The 24870-nt window shown below is 35.8% G+C and overlaps 1 protein-coding gene across 6 annotated transcripts in view; it reads left to right on the top strand.

The window, feature by feature from the left end:
* Positions 1 to 6745: 6745 nt before the first annotated feature.
* The window catches only part of USO1 (USO1 vesicle transport factor), a 75001-nt gene continuing 56876 nt past the window's right edge, over positions 6746 to 24870 (top strand). For all 6 annotated transcript variants that reach the window (XM_031942774.1, XM_031942776.1, XM_031942772.1 and 3 more), the window contains exons 1-4: positions 6746 to 6989; positions 18844 to 18930; positions 19009 to 19073; positions 20634 to 20713. In XM_031942774.1, the coding sequence (XP_031798634.1) occupies positions 6924 to 6989; positions 18844 to 18930; positions 19009 to 19073; positions 20634 to 20713 (298 nt within the window). In that variant the 5' untranslated portion in view covers positions 6746 to 6923. The remainder of the gene's footprint in view (positions 6990 to 18843; positions 18931 to 19008; positions 19074 to 20633; positions 20714 to 24870) is intronic.

Genomic DNA, 24870 nt, shown 5'->3' with positions numbered 1-24870 from the left:
AAAGAAAGAGCTCTTCTATTGAGAACAAGATAACCCAGATCAATTAAGAGAATATACTCAAGGGGAAACATCTTCAAGTCTCTAGAAGAGCAAACTAGGACAAACACATGATGGAGGCAGTTGATTTCTATCTTTTCTTCACAGATACTTTTCCTTTAGCAGCTTTCATTTTCTTTTCTTTTCTTTTTTTTTTTTTGAAAGCTTTTTCTTTTCTTTTTTGCTGAGGCAATTGGGGTTAAGTGATTTGCCCGAGGTCACACAGGTAGGAAGTGTTAAGTGTCTGAGGCCAAATTTGAACTCAGGTCCTCCTGACTTCAGGGCTAGTGCTCTATCCACTGCACCACCTAGCTGCCCCTAAAGCTTTTTCTTTTCTTTCTTTTTTTTTTTTTTATTTAATAGCCTTTTATTTACAGGATATATGCATGGGTAACTTTACAGCATTAACAATTGCCAAACCTCTTGTTCCAATTTTTCACCTCTTACCCCCCCACCCCCTCCCCCAGATGGCAGGATGACCAGTAGATGTTAAATATACCAAAATATAAATTAGATACACAATAAGTATACATGACCAAAGCGTTATTTTGCTGTACAAAAAGAATCAGACTCCGAAATCCTGCACAATTAGCTTGTGAAGGAAATCAAAACTGCAGGTGTGCATAAATACAGGGATTGGGAATTCAATGCAATGGTTTTTAGTCATCTCCCAGAGTTCTTTCTCTGGGCATAAAAGCTTTTTATTTTCAAAACATATGCATGCATAATTTTTCAACATTGACCTTTGCATAGCCTTGTGTTCCAAATTTTCCCCTCCTTTCACCCACTCCCTCCCCTAGATAGCAAGCAATCCAATATATGTTATACGAGTTAAAATATATGTTAAAACCAATATGTGTAAACATATTTACACAAGTCTTGCTGCATAAGAAAAATCAGATCAAAAAGAAAAAAAATGAGTAAGAAAATAAAATGTAAGCAAACAATAACAAAAAAAAAGAGTGAAAATTCTGTGTTGTGATCCACAGTTCTCTCTCTGGATATAGAGGATTCTCTCCATCAAAAGTCCATTGGAACTGGCCTGAATGATCTCATTATTGGAGAGAATCACGTCTATCAGAATTGATCGTCGTACAATATTGATGAGCAACTTTCATTTTTCTCTCTTGAAGCTGGAAACCAGGAGTTTCCAAAGCAACTTTCTGCATGAGGACTTGAAATTTGACCGATCAGTCCCAAAGTGGACTGACCTTGAAGGGTCTGGAAGGATGGAACTCTCTAGCCTCTCCTCCTCTCCATCCCATCCTTCAAACAGGGAAGGTCATTCATCTCAATCAATAATGAAAGTCCCATACCCGTGGGCACTGAAGCAGGAGTTACACAAGCAAGAGGTTGCAACCTGTTAGAAAGGGCAAGGATGGCTGAGAATGGGATATGACTAAAGAGTCATAAAAACCCTAGCATGCAATGGACATAAGAGTCAAGGAAAAGCTTTTAGTCAATATTATGAGAAAAAGCCATTGTCCTTAGGAGACCCTAATTGAATCAGCTCCACGTAGATCCTTCCCCAGGTAACCACAAATCCCTCCTCTCCTCATTAAGGAGTAGAGCAGCAGGCTCTGAGGTCCAGAATTTCTGGAATTACCAGCTGCAAACCATTCATGATGACTTCACAGATCAAAGTTGGCTGACAGTTCAAAGAGAGAGACAAGAATTCTTTCTAATCTATGACCCAAAGATTCTCAGGTTGGAAGTGTTTCACAATGTGTCTTATACACTATCTAATATCAGGGTTAAGGGAATCCAGGCCTCTGACTCTTGAGTTCCTGAAAAGGATGAATGTGAAACTGAGTAGCTCATTCTGATATAGGAGTGAGCCTAAGCTATTCAGCAACTGGAAAAATGCCAGATATTTTTCTGTGGAAAAGGAGATTAATGGGCTTTCTCACCTTAAAAAACCATTCAATGTCTGTGTAGGAAAAAAAATTAGAGATGAAGTTATAGCTGATATTCATAAGATTTGTTAGATTAGACAAAGAATAGGGAGTATTCTTTGCAGATGAATGTTATATTAGAACAATGAGTATATAGGATTCAGAATATTTAAAGGGATCAGACTCCTCTTGGCCAACAGAGCAGCAGAATGGCATTGTTCTTATTTTCAAAACATATGCATGGATAGTTTTTCAATAATAATCCTTGCAAAACCTTGTGTTCCAAATTTTTCCTCCCCTTCCTTTTATCCCCTCCCCTAGTAATCAAGTAATTCAATACAAGTAATATATGTTAAATATATTTAAATATATGTGATAAATCCAACATATGCATCCATATTTATATAATTACCTTGCTGTACAAGAAAAATCAGATCAAAAAGGAAAAAAATGAGAAAGAAAACAAGGTGCAAGCAAACAACAACAAAAAGAATGAAAATGCTATGTTGTGGTTCACACCCAGTCCCCACAGTCCTCTCTTTGGGTGCAGATGACTCTCTCCATCACAAATCTATTGGAACTGGCCTGAATCCCTTCACTGTTGAAAAGAGCCCCGTCCATCAGAATTGATCATCGTATAATCTTGTTATTGACATGTACAGTGATCTCCTGATTCTGCTCATTTCACTCAGTATCACTTCATGTAAGTCTCTCCAGACCCCTGCTGGTCGTTTCTTACACAACAATAATATTCCATAACATTCATATACCATAACTTATTCAGCCATTCTCCAACTGATGGGCATCCACTCAGTTGCTTTTAAATTCCCACTGACTTTAAATTACACTGCCTTGATCTCATTCAGCTTTGCTAAACTGCAGAACTTTCTGGGTACTCTTCAGGAGATTGAAGGATTGGAGATGCAAGTATATTTGAATGCTGAATTTTATCTCTATTCACTGTATGTTTGCTTGTGTACCTTATCTTAAGGCACTTCTCTCAACCTTATTATCTCATTTGGCATGCTACTATAGCATCTATCATATTTGTTCTTTAGCTGTGTCTATGACCCCATTTTGGGATTTTCTCGCTAAAGATACTAGAATGGTTTGCTATTTTTTTTTTTTTTTTTTGGTCTCCAGCTTATTTTTTTACAGATAAGGAACTGAAGGAAACAGGATTGTTAAATGACTTGGCCAGGGTCACACGGCTAGAAGTGTCTGAGGTCATTTTTGAATTCAGGCCTTCCTGATTAATTGATGTATCAACAGCAGCGACACCTAGCAGCCCAAGCATTTCTAATAAATAGTTCTTGCCATTCCATTGTTTTCCTGCATCTGCTATATTAAATTAAGACATAAAGAACTCTGTATTTTGGATGAATTAGAATAATTAGATTGTAAGCCCCTTGTGGGGAGGGGCAGTTCTCAGTGCTTAATATAGTACCTGACACATCTCTCTTAAGAACTTTAGAATCAATTGTATTACATGGGAGACATCAGCCCAGGACTGCCCAGCACGGTGTGCCCTCATCAGAGAAGGTGCTGTGCTCTATGAGCCAAGCAGAATTGAGTTAGCTCAGAAGAAACATGAGATGCACAAAGTTAGAGAAGCCCCCAAATGTTCATAGGGACTATTTGTGTCCGACCTGTGGCAGAGCGTTCTGAGCTCGTACTGGTCTGATCAGCCACAGTTGGAGACGCTGTAACTCTACTCTAACATAGTGATATCATTTTGGTCCTCTTCAAGAATGAAAGACAAAACCAACTAACCAATCTACCTGACACATAATAGATGTTTTAACAAATGTTTATTGACTGATTAATATATCTTGTCACTGAGTAGCAGGTACAAAAGGTGCTAGCAGATCCTAGAAATTTATAAATGTGGATTACCTTTATATCTGTGTTCAGTACAAAAAAATGGGAACAATGGAAGCAGATTTAGGCATATGCTCCATGAATTGTAATAAAATGCACAGAAGAAAACAGGGAAGTAAATAAGCAGGATGGTTTTTTTTTTCTTTTTTTTTTATTTAATAGCCTTTTATTTACAGGATATATACATGGGTAATTTTACAGCATTAACAATTGCCAAACCTCTTGTTCCAATTTTTCACCTCTTACCCCCCCACCCCCTCCCCTAGATGGCAGGATGACCAGTAGATGTTAAATATATTAAAATATAAATTAGATACACAATAAGTATACATGACCAAAACGTTATTTTGCTGTAGAAAAAGAATCAGACTCTGAATTATTGTACAATTAGCTTGTGAAGGAAATCAAAAATGCAGGTGGCATAAATATATAGGGATTGGGAGTTCAATGTAATGGTTTTTAGTCATCTCCCAGAGTTCTTTTTCTGGGCATAGCTGGTTCAGTTCATTACTGCTCCATTAGAAATGATTTGGTTGATCTCGTTGCTGAGGATGGCCTGGTCCATCAGAACTGGTCATCATCTAGTATTGTTGTTGAAGTATATAATGATCTCCTGGTCCTGCTCATTTCACTCAGCATCAGTTCATGTAAGTCTCTCCAGGCCTTTCTGAAATCATCCTGTTGGTCATTTCTTACAGAACAGTAATATTCCATAATTTTAATATACCACAGTTTATTCAGCCATTCTCCAACTGATGGACATCCATTCAGTTTCCAGTTTTTAGCCACTACAAAAAGGGCTGCCACAAACATTCGTGCACATACAGGTCCCTTTCCCTTCTTTATAATCTCTTTGGGATATAATCCCAGTAGTAACAAGCAGGATGGTTTTGAAATAATTTGTTGAATTTATTATATATACATATATATATTTAAAGAAAACTAGATGGGATAAAGATTTCATGTGCAATTTTTTTTTCCTATTGTGTTCTACATTGTCTATGGAAGTGTTCATTCAGAATTTAAAAAGCAACAAAACATCACCCCTATAAAGTACCCTCTCTTCTTTGTAGAAGAGGAAGTGGAATGTTATCAGGTTCTGTTGTTTAGTTTAGCTAAATTGCTCTTTGCTTCTTTCTTTTTCTTTTCTTCCTTCCCTCCTCTCTCCCTCCCTCCCTCTTTGCCTTCCCCACCCCTGTCCTTCCTTTCCTTCCTTTCCTTCTTTCCTTCTTTCCTTCTTTCCTTCTTTCCTTCTTTCCTTCTTCTTTCCTTCTTTCCTTCCTTCCTTCCTTCCTTCCTTCCTTCCTTCCTTCCTTCCTTCCTTCCTCCCTCCCTCCCTCCCTTCCTTCTTTCCTCCTCCTCCTCCTCCTCCTCCTCCTCCTCCTCCTCCTCCTCCTCCTCCTCCTCTTCTCTGTCTCTGTCTCTCTCTGTCTCTGTCTCTCTCTGTGTGTCTCTCTCGGTCTCTGTCTCTCTCTGTCTCTGTCTCTCTCTCTGTGTCTCTCTTGGTCTTTGTCTCTCTCTGTCTCTCTGTTTCTGTCTCTTTCTGTGTGTACTTCTCTGTCTCTTTGTGTCTGTTTCTCTCTCGGTCTCTGTCTCTCTCTCTCTCTCTGTGTCTCTGTCTCTTTCTCTCTCTGTCTCTCTCTGTCTCTGTCTCTCTGTCTCTCTCTCGGTCTCTGTCTCTCTGTGTCTCTCTCGGTCTCTGTCTCTCTGTCTCTGTGTCTCTGTCTCTGTCTCTTTCTGTCTTTGTCTCTCTCTCGGTCTCTGTCTCTCTGTCTCTGTCTCTCTCTCGGTCTCTGTCTCTCTGTGTCTCTCTCGGTCTCTGTCTCTCTCTCTCGGTCTCTGTCTCTCTGTGTCTCTCTCTGTCTCTGTCTCTCTCTGTGTGTCTCTCTCGGTCTCTGTCTCTCTCTGTCTCTGTCTCTCTCTCTGTGTCTCTCTTGGTCTTTGTCTCTCTCTGTCTCTCTGTTTCTGTCTCTGTCTGTGTCTCTCTCGGTCTCTGTCTCTCTCTCTCTCTGTGTCTCTGTCTCTTTCTCTCTCTGTCTCTCTCTGTCTCTGTCTCTCTGTCTCTCTCTCGGTCTCTGTCTCTCTGTGTCTCTCTCGGTCTCTGTCTCTCTGTCTCTGTGTCTCTGTCTCTGCCTCTTTCTGTCTTTGTCTCTCTCTCGGTCTCTGTCTCTCTGTCTCTGTCTCTCTGTGTCTCTCTGTCTCTGTCTCTGTCTCTCTCTGTCGTTGTTGAGGCAATTGGGATTAAATGACTTGTCCAGGTCACATGGTTGTCATCCTTTCTTATAAAGAGTACGGGTAGTGCATGGGACGGTAAAAAAAAAAAACCAAACCAGCAAGAAGATGCGTAATTTAAGAAAAAACAGCCCGGAACGTGAGCTGGGATCGCCGTTTACGGGCAGAAGGTCAGTCGGTGGAGCAGCTAGCTACTCACTCTCGGCGCTTTCCTTTCAGATGGTCTCGGCTTTATTGTGCATGCATTCTACTTGTGCATAATCATTTGCTTATCTCCTGCAGGAGACTGAGCTCCTGGAGAGAAGGGGCCGTGTTGCGCGTTTTGTCTTTCTCTGTATGCCTCGGCGCAGTACCCGGCAGCTAGTAGGTGTTTGACTGACAGTGTCTGGAACATAGTAGGCGCCTTTTGTCTGGACTTGGAAAAAGTCACTGCCCCCGAGGAGGTCCCTTTTCCAGTGGGAGAGACAAATCGTAGAGGGCTGTTTGAGGAAAGCGTAATAGACCTGATAAACTTGAAACACGCGGCTAGGAATTTCGCGAAGGATTGGAAAGGCACCTCGGGGAGGGGGCGGGGACGGGGGCGTGTCATCCGACGGAGAGGGGCGGGGTTTCGAGGGCGCCGCGCCAGCCTTAAGCCGTTGCCGCTCCCCTCCCCCTTCCCTCCCGGTCGCCACGTCAGGCCACGTCCCCGCGCCTGCGCAGCCCGGGCCGTGCGGCGGTGGTTTCCGGGCTGTGCAGCTGCGGGCGGGCGGACGGACGGGCCGGGGGCCGGGCGGTCCGGAGTTCAAGGGCTAGGCCTGGGAGTTGGGGGGAAGGAAGAAAGTAAGGGTTCTGGGGAAGGGCGGGGAGGAACCTCCTCCTCCAAGAGCGAACGGCAAGATGAATTTCTTCCGCGGGGTGATGGGGGGTCAGAGCACGGGACCCCAGCCCTCGGGGGCAGAGACGGTGAGAAGCTGCCGGGGAGGGGGGGAGGGGACGAGGGTGTGGGAAGGAGGGTGGCGAGTGGCGGCCCCCAGCTGCGCCGAGTGCCCGGCGGGCCCTGCCGGAGGAGCGTGGGGGCGGGGCGGGGGTTAAAGCCCAGCTGTCGACCCAGGCTTTGCCCGGCGCCTCGGCGCCCTTGGGGGGGTCCTCTCCCGAGGGGGCGGGGTCGGCTAAGGTCGGCACTCTAGCTCCTGTCCCCTTGTACTAGGTGTCACTTGGGCTGGCGCCGCCTGATTCTCGTTCGGCTGGCCCTTCCTCCCTCCCTGTCCCCCAGTCCTGCCCTTCCCCTCGTGTCTGGGGCAGCCCAGGGTCCCTTTCTCAGAATCATGTTTAAACTAGGCGTGCATAAAGATATGTAATGTTTATGTACACACATTTGTCTGAATCACTTAAGAATCAGATTAAGTGCATAAAATATACAAGAGACCAAAAAATACACTATTTATACAACTTGCGTGTAATTACACGCTATATATGAGATGAATGGGAGAACTTGTGCTGTGGTTTTCTGTATGTTTATGTAGTATACATTTTATATATTACATATCTATACAGCTTGTTATGTCTGTCTTGCCGTTTGTTTATATTATTTAATATCATGTATCACATTCTCCGTACAGTTTATGTGACAAATAATATGTATATGCAAATAGATATACATGTGGTTTATATATAAAACGTAAGTTTATATATAATGCATGTGTTTGTGTATCTAGAACTATCCATTTCACGACCCAGGTTGGCAACTTTCTTAAGCTCTTTCAGCTTTAGTTTACTCATCTGTGAAGTGGGGATAATAGCAACTAACTTTCGGGGTGGTGAAGATCCCAGCGTAATACTTGTGAAACACTTTGCAAACCTTACACCACCCCATATATGGTAGTTGTTATCAGAATATAACTAGTTTAGAGGTTGGAGAGGGGGTGTGTTGTGTCCTTGGCGAAGAACTTCCTTAGCCCTGGGCCAGTCCACTTCTCTTGCCTTTGCTTACAAGAATGGAGGCCACTGTATTGGCCTACTTGTTCTCTGGTTTTGTGTTTTAATGAACTTGAGCACCTACAAATTAGTAAGCATTTATTAATTGCCTACTGTGTCAGTGTCAGGCACAGTACTGAGTAACCTGGGATAAAAAGGCAAAAGACGATCCCTTTCAAGGTACTTAGGGTTTCTTGTTAGAGACAACAAACACATACAAACATTCCAGTATATCAAAAAAAAAAATAATCCAAAACAAACCAGAAAGTGGTTTTTACATGAAACTGAATTTTTATTCCTCAGCATTTTAAAATAAATTTTAAAATGATTTTTTAAAAAATTTCAGTTTTCCCCATTATTCTTATTTCTTTACTCAGTGAGCTTTACTATATAGCAGGTAGTATTTTTTTTTTTAAAAAAAGAAAAAGAAGAGGAAAAAATCTCAACTGCATGTCAATACTTTGAAAAAGTCCAAAAATGTGTGTAATACGTGTGAGCACCTTCTTCTCTTTCATAGACCTCCACAAAGGGGTGGGTTTAGAGAGTTCTCTCATTTTTTTTCATGTCTTGTTTGATCTTTATAATTTTGGAATATACTTATCACTTTTTAAGGTATAGAATGGCATTTCTCTGTTTTTTTGAATTTCTGCTCTCCTGTTTTATCATGTTTCATTACTGCTTCCCCCCCCACACACACACTCCACTTTGCTATCCTGCCTTTTCTTTCATAAATACCCACACATACCCTTCCTCTCCCATAAAGATGAAAAGCCTACCCTTTAATAAGTATAATGAAGAAAAGAATTTCACATCCTTTTTCAGCTCTAGTCCATTACCTCTCTGCCAAGAGATAGGAAGCATACTTTACTCTTAAAATTTGTGGAATTGTGATTGGTCAAAAGTTTTTAAGTCTTTCAACAATGTTTTTCTTTACAGTGTTGTCATTATATAAATTACTTTAGTGTTGCTCCTTTCACTTGACACCAGTTCATACAAATCTTAGTTTCCCAGAAATTGCCCCTTTTGTACTTTTTACAGTATTATAATATTCCCTTACATCAATAGAATTTATTTCTCAATTTATGAGCTACTTTATTTCCATTTCTTTACTACAACAAAAGTGTTTCAACTAATATATTTGTACATAGGGTTGTCAGAAATTTTTTTAAAAGTGCTGCTATCAATATATTTGTACATATAGATCAAAGAATTAAGAGAATGGTCATGGTCATCTAATCTAGTCTTAATTGCTACACCAAGGAATTCCCATTAATCTACACATGGTTGTAGCTGTGTGACCCTGCCCAGGTCACTTAACCAGTCTACCTCATTTTTTCATTTGTAAAATGGGGTTTATAATATAACTACTTCACAGTGTTATTGTGAGAATCATATGAGATGATATCTGTAAGCACTTAGTGCAGTGTCTGACTCTTAGTAAAAGCTTACTCCCTTCATTTCCCTTATAAAATACAAGTGGTCATCTAACTTCTGTTTCAGAACCTCTAAGGAGGCAAAGCCCACTATGTGTGGAAGCAGGGTATTCCACTTGTGGGTTACAGATTAATTTTTTTTTTAATTATAGCTTTTTATTGACAACATATGCGGGGATATTTTTTCAACATTGACCCTTGCAAACACTTTTGTTCCAATTTTTCCCTTCCTTCCCTCCACCCCCTCCCCAGATGGCAGGCAGTCTTATACATGTTAAAAATGTTAACGTATATCTTAAATGCTATATATGTGTATATATTTATACAGTTCTCTTGTTGCACAAGAAAAATCGGATTTAGAAAGGTAGAAAATAACCTGGGAAGAAAAACAAAAATCTAAGCAGCCCACATTCATTTCCCAGTGTTCTTTCACTGAGTGTAGCCTGTTCTGTTCATCACTGATCAATTGGAACTGATTTGGATCCTCTCATTGTTGAAGATAGCAACTTTCATCAGAATTGATCCTCATATAGTATTGTTGTTGCCGTGTATAATGATCTTTTGGTTCTGCACATTTCACTTAGCATCAGTTCATGTAAGTAAGTCTCTCCAAGCTTCTCTGTATTCATCCTGCTGATTATTTCTTACAGAACAATAATATTCCATAACATTCATATACCACAGTTTACCCAACCATTCTCAAATTAATGGGCATCCATTCAATTTCCAGTTTCTAGCCACTACAAAGAGGGCTGCCACAAACATTTTTGCACATGTGGGTCCCTTTCCCTTCTTTAAGATCTCTTTGGGACATAAGCCCAGTAGTAACACTGCTGGATCAAAGGGTATGCACAGTTTGATAACTTTTTGAGCGTAGTTCCAAATTGTTCTCCAGAATGGTTGGCTCTGTTCACAATTGTTGTGGATCAATTTTAAGGAATTTCTTTCCTTACATCACTCCTAATTTTGTCTTTTTGTGACTTGAATCTAACTCCCTACTTCTTCCGAGGCCAAACAATAAATCTAATCCTCTTACATGATAGCCCTTCAGATAGTTGAAGACAGCTATCTTCTGCACTGAGTCTTCTCCAAGATAACTATGTCCTTTTCTTTTAAGCGTCCTTATCCATGGTCACTCTCCAGTTTGTCAGTGCCCTTAAACTGGTAGCCAGAACTGACCACATAACTTGAGAGAAAATCTGACAAGTGTACAGTCTCACTCGACTGTTAACTTCTCTTTGCTGGAAACTGTGCTTCTTTTACTGCAGCCTAAGATCATGTTAACCTTTTTGGCCACCACATCACTTTATAGACTCATACCGATTTTGTAGTTCTTGAAAACCCTCCTATCTTTTTCTGAACAACTGTTATTTAGGCCTCCTCATTTGTGATTGTGAAGTTGGTTTTTTAGTACTCAAGTAACATGAATTAATATTTATCTCTGTTAAATTTCTTGTAATAGAATGGTCTTTTGTGCTCTAGATAAACTCTTTACCACATTCTTATCATTTACTAGTTTAATGATCTGGAAAAAAATTGGAAATAAGGTTTACCTGGCATAACAAGTTGTTGGGTTTTTTTTCCCCCTGATTATTCTTATCAGTTTCAGTTTTGCTATGGTTTCTTTTTTTTTAAAAAATTTCCCCAAATACATGTAAAAACAATTTTTAACACTTTTTTAAAATTATGAATTTAAATTTTTCTCCTTTCTTCTAATTGAGAAGACAATTTTATATAGGTTACATAGGAATGCAGAACATACCCATATTAGTCATGTGAAATAAAACAAAGTATGCTGCTTCAATCTACATTCAGAATTCATCAGTTTTTTTCTTTGGTGGTGGATAACATTTTTCATGATGAAAACTTTGAGATTGTCTTAGATAATTGCATTGCTGAAAAGAGCTGCCTTTCATGGTTGATCATACAATATTGCTATTACTGTGTACCGTGATCTCTTAGTTCTAACCACTTCACTTTGCATCAGTTCTTCCTGTATCTTTCTGAAATCATTCCCCTCATCATTTCTTGTAGCATAATAGTATTCCATTGCACTCATATGTGATGGCCACAACTTCTTCAGCCATTCCTTGATTGATAGGCATCCCTCAATTCCATTTCTTTGCCTTCACTAAAAGAGCTGCTACAAACATTTTTGTATATAGGTTCTTTTCTTTTTTATTTGATCTCTTTGGGATACACTTACTAGTATTGCTAGGAATCATAGTGTGTAGTATAACCTGTTCTCATTGAAGCCTAGCCTGGCTCTTTGTAATCTCTGCTTTTCTTTCTAGATGCTTGCCAACCATTTTCTTTTTAATGATCTATTCTAGAATTGGCCCAGGCATTGCATAGTCCTGTCAAGTTATTTTTTTTCTTTTAAAAAAATTTCTGGACCTAAACAATATCAAATAAGTGAAGCAGAAAAGGAAAAGAGAATGAATCCTACGTGAAACTATGAAGCTCTGTAAATAGCTTGCTTTTCTTTTTTTTGGTCCATGCCTTCCTCCAGCAAAACTCCAAGTATGTTCTGATTGTATTTCCTACTGATCTTCATTTTATTCTTAAGTACATTTTTTTTTGGGGGGAGGCTGAAGCAACTAGGGTTAAGTGACTTGCCCAGGGTTACACAGCTAGTAAGTGTTCCAGGTCTGAGGTCAGATTTGAATTCAAGTCTACTGAATCACCTTAGCTGCCCCTCAAGTACATGTTTTTAAATGCTTTCAGACTCTTTGCTGTCCCCATTTGAAAAGAAGAAAAACCCTTGTGTCAGATAAACATGGTCAGGCAAAACGAATCTACACATTTGCCTTGTCTGAAAAGAAGAGTATTTCATTACTAGTCCTGTAGAATCCTGGTTGGTCATTCAGTTAATTGATTAGTACTTTTATACCTTTCAAGTTTTTATATGTTATTGTGTATATTTGCTTTCTGTTCACTTCATTCTCTTAGGATTCATATAGGTTTTCCCAGATCTTTTTTGAAACCATCCCTTTTGCCATTTCTTAGGACTCAATATTTCTTTACAAATTTATATAACATGATATGATCAGTTTATCTGCAGTTACTGAGCATCCCCTTTGTTTTCAGTTCTTTGCTACTTCAAAAAGAACAATTAAAGATTTTTTTACATTTTAAGTCCTTTTCATCTTTCTTGGCTCTTTTTGGAGTTGTGAAATGGTCCTTATGTTCTTTTATGTTTGTATTAATTTTTATGTATTTTGGATAGTTGACCTTTATCAGAGAAATTTTGCTGCAAAGATTAACTATGCTAACCCAGTTAATTATGAACTTTGTAATTTTATCTTATTGAATTTTATCTGTGCAAAGTATTTTTAATAATAGCTTTTTATTTTCAAAATATATACAAAGATAGTTTTAATATTCACTCTTGCAAAACCTTGTGTTCCAAATTTTTTCCTTTCCTCTCACTCCTTCCTCTTGACAGCAAGTAATCCAGTATATAGTAAATATAAACAATTCTTTGCATATTCCCACAATTATCATGCTTCACCAAAAAAATCAAAAAGGAAAAAATGAGAAAAAAAAAATGAAAATACTATGTTGTGATTCACAGTCCCATAGACTTTTTCTGGGTACATAACATTTATATCCCATAACTTATTTAGCCATTCCCCAATTGATGGGCATCCATTCAATTTCCAGTTCCTTGCCACTACAAAAAGGGCTGATAGAATCATTTTTTGTGCAAACTTTTTAAATTTCATGATCATAATTATCAGTGTTATCTCCTGTAACCTTCTCCCTCTCTTATTTGGTTAAGAACCCTTTCCCTAGATAGTTAGGAAAGGTATTTCTTTTCCGGCTTTTTTGATTATGATATTTTTTGTGATCTGTAGTGTGAATTATTGGTTTAAAATTTTAAACCTAATTGTTGGCAACTTTTAATTGAATCACAGTGAATCCTTACCTCTTTATTTAAAATCTTTAGTTTTATTGTCCACTACTTTACTAAGGTTCTTCCTTCTAAGTCTTGTGTCATTCTTCTGATGAATTTTTCTACTTTTAACTATTCCAAATAGTTTTGATGATTACTGTTTTGTAGTATAATTTGAGATCTCTTATTACTAGGTCCTTTTTCTTTGAGATTTCCTGATCTTTGTTCCTTTACATATATTTTATAATATCTTTAGTACTATGAAGTAATCCTTTTGGAGTTTGATGACTATTGAATTTCATCTACATGTTAACTTAAGAAACATTGCATTTTTATAATACTTACTTAGCCAATCCAGAGTAATTGATACAACTAAATTATTTAAGTCTTTTATTTCTCCAGCTGGTTTTACAGTTGATTTCATTCAATTTCTTTGTGTTTATAAGGTAGATTCATTGCTATTTTATATTTTCTGTAGTTATATTGCTTCCCTTCCTTATATTGCTATAGTTAGTTAGCATTTCTAGATCTGTATCAAATATTAGTTTACAGTGACCATCCTTTATAACTTTATCTTCATGACAGATGAGACTAGCACTGCTTTTAGGTTGATATTTGCTATATTAAAAAAGGAAAGGTATCAAAAATGAACCTGTGATTTCATTGATCTTAGGGTAGGTGTGGGGAACCTTTTTTTCTGCCAAGGACCATTTGGTTTTTATGCATCTTTGCCATACTATTCAATGGCCATACTATTGATTTAATAACTCTGAGAGGTTGTTGTACCTAGCTTTCAGTTCTTTATCACCTGTGATTGCCTTGGCAGAGCCAGACCCAATACAGCCAGTGAGCTGGACTTCCCCACCCCTTATTTAGGGAATCCTAGTTAAGTAATCATCTTTTACCAATGCAAGTTGGTTCCTTTTCAGCAATTTTTAGTATTAAAGAATTGACTAGAGTAATAAGAGGATGTAATTCAAGTCAGAAATGCCCTTTCCAAAGGCTTCTGGTAGGCTTTCCCTGAAGTCCTGGAATAAGAATTTATTTTTGTTTCTCTTACTGGTTTTGTTTTTGTTTTTGTCTTTGTCCAGGAGAAGGGGGATGTGTGTGTGTGTGTGTGTTTTTCTATTTCTAGTATTCTTTGCTTATTGACTAGAACATATGTAGGTAATCCTAATTCTACTATTTCACATCATCGTCTTTGAAAAAGCCCACTTTTTGCTATTCTTCACATCTCTATCCTCCATTTCGGTGCCTTTTACACCTTTTACATTCCAAGTACAAAACACATTTTCTGCTCATCCTTTCTTCATAAAATTCCTAATTGGAAATTAAAATTAAAAACTTAGTTCAAATATCATAATTACCTCCTCCCTCAATCTTTTACTGGTCCTACCTGCCAATTATTTTTATTTACTTTGTATATATTTAGTACATCTTTATTTGGTGCATGCTTAATTGCTTGTGTAGTCTCATTAAGAACGTTAAGTTCTTGAGGACTGGTCTGTTTTATATCTATCAAAATGACTTTCATATAGTAGCTACTTGATAAGTGTTTGCTTGATTTAAGAGGTTCTTATCTTTAGGTTTCTCCAGAATTTTGTATTGTGACCTTTTTTTGTTTTGTTTTGTTTATCTGTACTGGATATTGGAAGCCAAGCTAATGTTTGGTTCAATTATATCTCAGTTACTTTCTAGTTGCTCAAACCTGGATCTGTTTCCTTAACTATAAAATGAGCATGTAGAATTTGATTATCTCCAAAGTGCCTTCTAGTTTTTAGTCTATGATCTTATGATGAAATTTTAAATAAAGGTCTGTTTATTCAGATTGTTAACAGTATATAAAGGAGTAAAAGAGAGTACCTGATTATATTAAAGCTTATGACATCACAGGTCTACAACAGGAAAAAAGAGGAAGAATAGTACAATACATAGGCTTCATTTGGACTAGGCAGTTTTACACATCTTTTGATGCCTTAATTGAATTTATATGATCATACTAAGATTAGGTCTGAGAAGCAAACTTAAATTTTTAAAAAAATAGAATGGATAAAGGGTTAGATTTTCAGTTAGAAAGGCTTGAATTTAATTTTCCTCAGTCACTTTGAGTCACTGAGCCTTAGTTTCTTCATCCTTAAAATAGGGATGATAATAGCACATACTTTATGCTCTTGGTAAACAATCTCATGTTCTGGTTTTGATATATAAAAGGAAAGACAGGTACTTTAGCAGGTAAAGAAGGAACATGGAAGAAGAAAAAAAGCTGAAAATTATGAAGTTGTTATGCCTTTCCTCTCAAAGCTTGAGTTTAACAGTCTTATGTGAACTTGGCTAGAAATAGGGGGCCATGAAGTTGTCGTGGGACTAGGGAAGTTTCTTTTTGACTTTTTTTGAGGTACATTTTGTTTTATTATAGGGAGAGATTTTTTGAACACTAAAGCTGTTTAAAATAAAATGAAAAAAGTTCTAATCCAGAATAGTATGCTTATAGCTGACCATCTGTTAAGGAATGTTGCGAGAAATGATTGCTACTTTGGGATAAAGGATGATGCATGTGCTGTTAAAAATCTATTTTGGTGTAAAATTCTATAGGTCTGTCTGTAACTTGTCATTACAAATTATAATAATGCAGATATTCTCTTTTTGTGTGTACTACAATGTAGTATAACTATATTTTATTTTTTTTATATATTTTTTTCAAAATACATGCAAAAATAGTTTTCAATATTCATCCTTGCAAACCCTCATGTTCCACATTTCTCTCCCTTTTTTCCCCACCCTCCCAGACAAGTAATCCAATATAGGTTAAACATGTGCAGTTCTTCTAAACATATTTATTTCCACAATTATCTTGCTGTACAAGAAAAATCAGATCAAAAGAGGGGGAAAATGAGAAAGAAAAAAACAAGCAAACAACAAAAAAAGGTGAAAATGCTGTGTCACATTCAGTCCTTAGAGTCCCATTCTGGATGTAGAAGCTGTATCATAAGTCCATTGGAATTGGCCTGAATCACCTCATTGTTGAAATGAGCCATGTCCATCAGTTAATCATCACATAATCTTCTTGTTGCTGTATACAATGTTCTCTTTTGATTTCTACGCATTTCACTTAGCATCAGTTCATGTAGGTCTCTCCAGGCCTCTCTGAAATCATCCTGCTGATCGTTTCTTACAGAAAAATAATATTCCATAACCTTTACTTACCATAACTTATTCAGCCATTCTCCAATTGATGGGCATCCATTCAGTTTCCCTGCCACTGCAAAAAGGGCTGCTACAAACATTTTTGCACATGTGGATCCCTTTCCCTCCTTTAAGATTCTTTGGAATACAGGCTCAGCAGAAACACTGCTGGGTGAAAGGGTATGCACAGTTTGATAACTTTTTGAGCATAGTTCCAAATTGCTCTCTAGAATGTTTGGATCAGTTCACAATTCTACCAACAATGTGTTACTAATCATGTCTCTTCTAACACTTAACATTATCTTTTCCTATCATCTCAGTCAATCTGAGAGGTGTAGTGGTGCCTCAAAGTTGTCTTTATTTGCATTTCTCTGATCAGTAGTGATTTAGAACATTTTTTCATGTAACTAGAAATGGTTTTAATTTCATTGTCTGAAAATTCTGTTCATATCCTTTGGCCATTTATCAATTGGAGAATGGCTTGTATTCTTATAAGTTCGAGTTAGTTCTCTCTATATTTTAGAAATGAGAACTTTATCAGAACCTTTGGAAGTAAAAATTTTCCAGTTTTCTGCTTATCTTCTAATATTGGCTGCTTTGGTTTTGTTTGTACAAAATCTTTTAAATTTAATATGATCAACATTATCAGTTTTGCATTTCATAATGTTCTCTAGTTCTTATCTGGCCACAAATTCCTTCTCTACAGATCTGAGAGGTAACCTATCCTTTGTTTTCCTAATTTGTTTATAATATCATTCTTTATGTCTAAATCATGAACACATTTCAACCTCATCTTCGTGTATGGTGTTAGGTGTGGATCAATGCTTAGTTTTTGTCATACTTTTTTTTTTTTTTTTTTAAACTTTACCATGAGAGAGTCCAGGGTAATACAAAGGTTAATAATATAAGATGCAGATCTACCTCCCCCGACCCCCCCACCTTCCAGAGAAATAAGGGAACTGACAGGTTAGATTTCTAATAAAGAAGGAAAATGTGAAGGGAAAACCTTAGGGCCCCCCCCCCAAAAAAAAAAAAAAGTAAAAGAAAAGAAACCAAATTGGTCTTTGATGGCTTACTAGTTCTTTTGCTGTCCCTTTTTCTTAAATCCCATTGTTTCTTTATGTTTGCTTAGTTGCTGAAGACATTAATTTGTTGGTCTAGACCTAATATCTGCCAGGCTGCTTTCTAGTTTTTATCAGATAGGGAGTTCTTTTTTCATTTTATGCTTTCTGATGTGTTAGACATTGGGCTGTTAAATTCATTATTTCTGGTTTTGCCTTGTCTTTTCCATTGATATACCTCTTTACTTTTTTTTTTTTTTTTTTTTTTATTTAATAGCCTTTTATTTACAGGATATATACATGGGTAACGTTACAGCATTAACAATTGCCAAGCCTCTTGTTCCAATTTTTCACCTCTTACCCCCCCACCCCCTCCCCTAGATGGCAGGATGACCAGTAGATGTTAAATATATTAAAATATAAATTAGATACACAATAAGTATACCTGACCAAAACGTTATTTTGCTGTAGAAAAGAATCAGACTCTGAAATATTGTACAATTAGCTTGTGAAGGAAATCAAAAATGCAGGTGTGCATAAATATAGGGATTAGAATTCAATGTAATGGTTTTAGTCATCTCCAGAGTTCTTTTTCTGGGCATAGCTTAGTTCAGTTCATTACTGCTCCATTAGAAATGATTTGGTTGATCTCGTTGCTGAGGATGGCCTGATCCATCAGAACTGGTCATCATCTAGTATTGTTGTTGAAGTGTATAATGATCTCCTGGTCTTGCTCATTTCACTCAGCATCAGTTCATGTAAGTCTCTCCAGGCCTTTCTGAAATTATCCTGTTGGTCATTTCTTACAGAACAGTAATATTCCATAATTTTCATATACCACAATTTATTCAACCATTCTCCAACTGATGGACATCCATTCAGTTTCCTCCAGTTTTTAGCCACTACAAAAAGGGCTGCCACAAACATTCGTGCACATACCTCTTTACTTTTGATCCTTTATTTTGTAATCTTGGAATAAGTACTTTGTTGCCCCATCTTGAATTATTTTACGAGAACTAGAGAAGTTTTTTTATCTTGAGTAAAACCATTTGGAAAAGGGGTCTAGGGAGAGAGATAGGGAAGGAGGAAGATCTATTGTACTAGATGATTTACTCTTTCCCAACCCCCATAGAGGTTGACACCAATGAGATTTCTAAAAATCTAGTCTTGAACCTTTCTATTTGAATATGAAACTTTTTTTTTTTTATTACAAATTCTGTTTCTCACCTTTTAACTAATGTAATATTATGGTATTTTTTTCCTGACAGATACAAAAGCTTTGTGACCGAGTAGCTTCATCAACTCTTCTGGATGATCGAAGGGATGCTGTCCGTGCTCTCAAATCATTATCTAAGGTTTGCGACAATTTATTTTATAGTATAACATGTAGACTAATTTTTCATTTTCTAATGATACCTTTATTTTATGGGCAGAAATATCGTTTGGAAGTAGGTATCCAAGCTATGGAACATCTGATCCATGTTTTGCAGACAGACCGGTAAGTTTCTGTATCTTAAAACTTTTCCTCAATCAATAGAAATTGAAATATGTATGTATATATGTATATAATTAAAATTTCAGGAATTATTAATGTAAAATATCTACTTATTTTCTGTCTTGTTAAATTTAAGGGTTTTTTCTTCATAAATTGTTAAATGAAGCTGCTTTTTAATGACCACAAAATACTGCAGTATAATTATCCCAGTGTTCCTTTTATATATTGGACTGAGTCCTCCTTGTGATAGAGATGTAAATTGTATTACTGAAAAAAATAACGTCAAAATTTGATTATCTCAGTTGGAGAGTCAATGGATTTATTTTCAGTGTAGTCTAGACACGAGAATTTAATATTTTTTTCTATAACTTTGATGTTGGAATCTATTAAGTTTAGAACTTAAAACCTTGTAAAAACTTCAATCTGATGGTTATACTGTTTTTAACAATTTTTTCATTTTTATGAAAATTTAATTTTTTCACTAAATCTGCTATAGCAGAAGAAAATAATCTCATTGTGTGTGGGTATGTGTATATATATATACAGATATATAGAGAAAGAAAGAGAAAGACTTTATGGAAAGTAGTATATAATATTGGGTAATATTTTTATGTTCTGTATACACTACTACAGGGAGTATTTTTTAGTAAGTAATATAGATTACTCACTTCTCAATTTAAAATGTTGACAAATGAAAATCTCAAGAAATTAAAAAAAACATCAAATTTGATATCTCTAAACTCAATTGGAAATATATTTTGTTCATCTCATCAAAACTATCTTCATGAAATTGATAGAATATATAGTAAAACTTCATGAATTTATTTTTATTAACAAGATGCCGATAGGAATACATTAGATATATACTTATTAAAGTAAATAAGTAAGTCTAAAATTAGAGGTAGAACTAGTGAAGTGACTGTTGGAAACCTGGCCTTTGGGGAAAGTAAAGTTGTTAAACGACAATGATAGCTGCAAAAAAAAAAAAAAGGACCACTTATTGAAAGTGTGACGAGAATAAAGTAAGAAGTTGTGTGTGTCTGTATTTGTTTCTGTGTGTATAAAATATGATTTATAATCATATAAAATATGACAAACTTTCTTCCCAGTAACCTTCTGAGGTAGGTTTATACAATATTATGACCATTTTGAAAGTGGCAGTAGAATAATAAGAATTACATGTGTGCATATTAATGTAATGCATATGTGTGTATACATATTTGCATACATATTTGTAGTCTATGAACACTTTATAGGTAGGTTTATCCAGTATTATGATCATTTTAATGGATGTGGAAACTGAACCTCAGATTTACATATCTACAATCACATTAAATTGTTAAGTCTTAGAATCTCAGGACTTAAATTTAGGACTTGACTTTTCAAGTGCAAGAGCTATAGGGATTTTTATATATCTGAATTTATTTTATATATCTGAATTTGTATGAGAAAATTTTTATGCCAAAGATAGTGTGTGAGTGTGAGTGTGTGTGTGTATGTGTATGTGTGTGTGTAAAGTATTATTATTATTATTATTATTGTTATTATTTTTTTTTTTTGCAGTTCAGATTCTGAAATAATAGGTTATACTTTGGACACACTCTACAACATAATGTCTAATGATGTAGAAGAAGAAGAGCAAGGTAAGTTTCCAGTTATTTAGTTATTTCTGTCTTTTTAGGAATAAATTTATCATTTAAAAGTTTATTACAGATATACACAAGAATTTAAATTTGGGGGAGGGAGGCAGTTTTCTGCTACTAATTTCACAATACACTTTATGCACAATTTTGACTTGTAGGGTTTAAAGTATATGAAGTTGTTCCAAAATGAATTGTTAAAGTTGTCCGTACAAATACTAATATAGATTTTATTTACTGTATTGGTTTTGGTAAAATTGTATTAAGAATTTTAGCCTAATTTAGATTTGAATTGTCTGGCTTTGTGAAAGAACTTTTGTTCAGTGCACATTTTGTTATTTGCTTTTGTCTCTGTGACTGATGAAATCACATTTGCAGACAGAAAAGAGTTGTAAATGTATTGTGGAATCATTTAAGTGTTACCAACTTCTAATATGTGAAAAATTTGTTAAATCAGAACAAGATCAGTTTCTATGTCGATTCCTGGAGGGAAATGTTAAAAATGGTTATTGGGTGAAATTGTCACATTATTATAAAATAGAATTGGATTATCATTCATTTTTTACTGCTGATTGAAAACCAGACTTTTCCATCTCTTCTGTAACATCTAAGAATTGAAGTTCCTTTTAGGGAATCTTTACTTTTTCAGTTATGTATTATCAAATTACTTTTAGTATATATATACCACTTGTAAAGAAGTTGCTATATAAAATAGTTTAATTACAAAAGCATTCATTAACTTTGCTCTCTTGTACCTAAGATTATCAGCCTATGAATTCTCAGATTGTTTTATATTATCTATTCATCCAGGTAGCTATCCACATAGTTTTCCTTTTTTTTTTTTTTGTTAGTATTATAGTTATCAATAGTCAAAAACATCTTTGAATTGAATAAAACAAAGATATGTATTTAACAAAGAATTATAAACCTATTAATGATTTCCAATCAAATTTCCTAAATTGATGTTAGATCATATCTTAGTCTATTTTAAAAAACTAGATATTTATCTTATTTTTAAAAGATTACCCTGTTGACTGTTAATAGGCTTTCCAGTTGGAACTTATTATAAATTTAAATTTAGTCAATAAAATAAATTAAATTTTGCATTTCCCATACTCCCATATACTCTCCATTGAAAATTATTTGGTACTCATTGATTCTGAAGCAAACTGCAATTCAGATATATTTTGGGGGGAGTAGAAGAAATATTCTTCAAATATCTTTTCCTTTTTTCATTCAAATTACTTAATGTTCTTAACCCAGATTGTTTTCTTGTGATGTCTTCATTTTTACTTGGTGCAATTCAACTGGATTGATACTTTGTCCCCTTCTAAAAAGAAAAGCCTCTAAGAGATCATTACTCAATATAGTTGAGTTCTAAGTATACTATCACACTTCATTTTCTGATGCTGGGAGTGTATTTCTTGGATAGGTTTTTATTATTCTCAGAAAATTAGATGTATCTCTTAACTGCTTCTCATTGTTATTGAGGTTTTAGAATTAAGCAATTAGCAAAATGTCCAACCTTCTCTAATATAGAATAGGGAAATCTCGACATGAAAGTAGATATATATTGATAATGTATATTATTTTAAAAACCATTAAAAATGTTGTGTGTGTGTTACTGATCCTTACACATTAAAGTATTGAACACAAGTAGAAAAAATTCTTTAAAATTTTTATGGTAAGTTTTATTTGTAATTCAATTTTTTTTTACAATTCAGACTTTCTTACTATTTAAGATATTTTGCCCATAGCTTAATTCTGGTGACCTTTCCTAGATGGGGAATCTCTAGTAAGCATTACTTAGTATTCTTGGTTTGACCTAGATTCTAATATCTTTCACTAGGATCTATCACTAACTTGTGTGTGTTACCTTGGGCAAGGCACTTTATTGAGTCTCAAAGTCCAGGAATGAAAAACAAGTTACTAGATAAGATGATTTGTAAGATTTCTTCTAGCTCTAAATTTCTTACTAGTCTCAGAGATTGTGTGGTATTTGTGGTATTTGTTTTTTGAACTACAAGAGATAATCAGTCTTATAATATGTATAAAGAATTGAGAAATTTATTTAGGTAAAGTATTTATTAATTACCTAATTTTAGATAAGTAATTGACTAATTTCTTAACTAGGTATAAAATCCAGCCCTGGATTGACTAGAGGGTATTTGTAAGTAAGAAAATGATAATTCCTATTTGAAGATGATGGTATCTTTCCTTTATTCTTTTTAAGTGCTGTTGATAGTGTCTTTCCTTTATTCTTTTTAAAGAGTAAACATATTCAGAGTTAAATCTTGGGATTTCCTTTGTGTGTTTGGGTTTTTCTTTCTTTGTTGAAAATTTAATATCTGAGAGGTTTCCCTCTAGAAACTGAAAGGATAATTCTGCAATACCAGTAGGCTTCCCAGGCAGACAGAAGTTACGTTGAGGGGAGATATATATATATATATATATATATATATATATATATATATATATATATACATATATGTGTGTGTGTATATATATATATTTATCTGGCTCTGGGTGATGCACAAAAATTTTATGACTTGGGCTGGAGCTTCTTATTTACTTGGAGGTCATAGAACATGCACCAGTAACTGGAAAGCAAAATAATTTTTTTTTTTTGTTTTAGGAGAAGGAAAGAATAGAGAATAGTAAGCATTTATATAGCTGGTGCTGAGTGGTTATATAAATATGATCTCATTTGATCCTTTGAACAAAGGTTCAAGAGAAATCATTTCTGAGTAATTTAATCATTTTTATTAGCTTTAAAATGCCAGCATTTTAATAAAAGTATGGCCATTTGGTTGTCTTTCTCATAGTCCAAAGCGCCCCCTGGCAGTGGGCTCACAGTTTATGCCCTTGAAAGAGCAGGTGTTCCTGAGGGTGGCACCCAACTCTAAGTGGTTAACAGTTAATGAGAAAATGAATATTATAGTGAGGATCTTGGGTTTGTGACTTGGATCACCCAAATCATGGTCAAAGAGACAAAAAAATTTCCTTGTCATCTCTCTGATAAAAAGAATTAACAAGTTCCAAAGTTTCCAACAAGAGTAAACACAATGAGCAGGAATACACGCACTAGTCCAAACTTAGAATTTCATTTACTGTCTCTGATTAGATTTCAGCCATCCTGACTGGGAAAGTGTTTTAGAAAGATTCCCCACACTGGTTGATTTCAGGATAAGGCAGTAGAAAAGGGGAAAAACTTCTTGGTCTTAATACAATAATTACTTATTAATAAAAGAGAAATAATCATTTCGTGCACTCATATTGCACCTGAGGAAACTTAAAGCAAACAGAGGTTAAGTGATTTGCCTGTAGTCACAGAGCTATTGTTTGAAGTTGGATTTGAACTCAGGTTCAGATCCTATGCTCTGTGTATTGTACTACCAGCTGCTTCAGCTTAAATTATTAAAACTTTAATGTACATTAAGAGAGCTGTAAACAAAGTGCTAGCTTTGGACTAAAGGAAGAAAGCTCATTACTATCTGAATAAGAAACCTTCACATGATATTCATGGCTTTTGTAAAATATCAGTAGAAAAATGAACTAGAAATTTAGATATAAAACTTCATAGATAAAACAGGTCCTTTTAAGGGGACTGCTATGACTTAAGATTGGAGAATACCTTATTAAAAATGGGAAAAGATGAGATCAGAGGGATGGTAGAATAGCATTCTGAATGAGTTTAACCTTCTGGAAGCATATCCATGGGCTGCAGTATAAAAACGGGATGGAGGACCTTTGGATGAGATTCTATGAAAGGAGAAAGAAGCAAACAGGACTGGGGTAGGAACATAGTACAGACTGCCTGACCTACATGTTGGAAGTGGATGATGAGCCCAGATCCAAAGGTGACGTGGAGGCAGGAGGATAGTTGTGATGGGGTGATTTTCCTATCTGGGCACCTGTTGGAGGTCTTTCTCTGATGAGAGTAAAGCAAATGCGAAAATCTTGATCTTCCTTAATTTCATCCTTCAGAAGTTAGAGGGAACAACAAGGTGATTACCCTTCTGAATTCATCCCACATCCTTCTCAAGGAGGAACTGGTTGTTTAAATAGAAATAATGGAAACCTAGAAAGGAAGTGGCCATGATAGAAAAGAAGAACCAGCACAGCTTGTTGTTTGCTGTAGGCTTTGGGAAGATTCATGT

Source organism: Sarcophilus harrisii, chromosome 6, assembly GCF_902635505.1.
Source record: "Sarcophilus harrisii chromosome 6, mSarHar1.11, whole genome shotgun sequence".
Lineage (NCBI taxonomy): Eukaryota > Metazoa > Chordata > Mammalia > Dasyuromorphia > Dasyuridae > Sarcophilus > Sarcophilus harrisii.
This window is presented reverse-complemented; position numbering and strand designations above follow the sequence as displayed.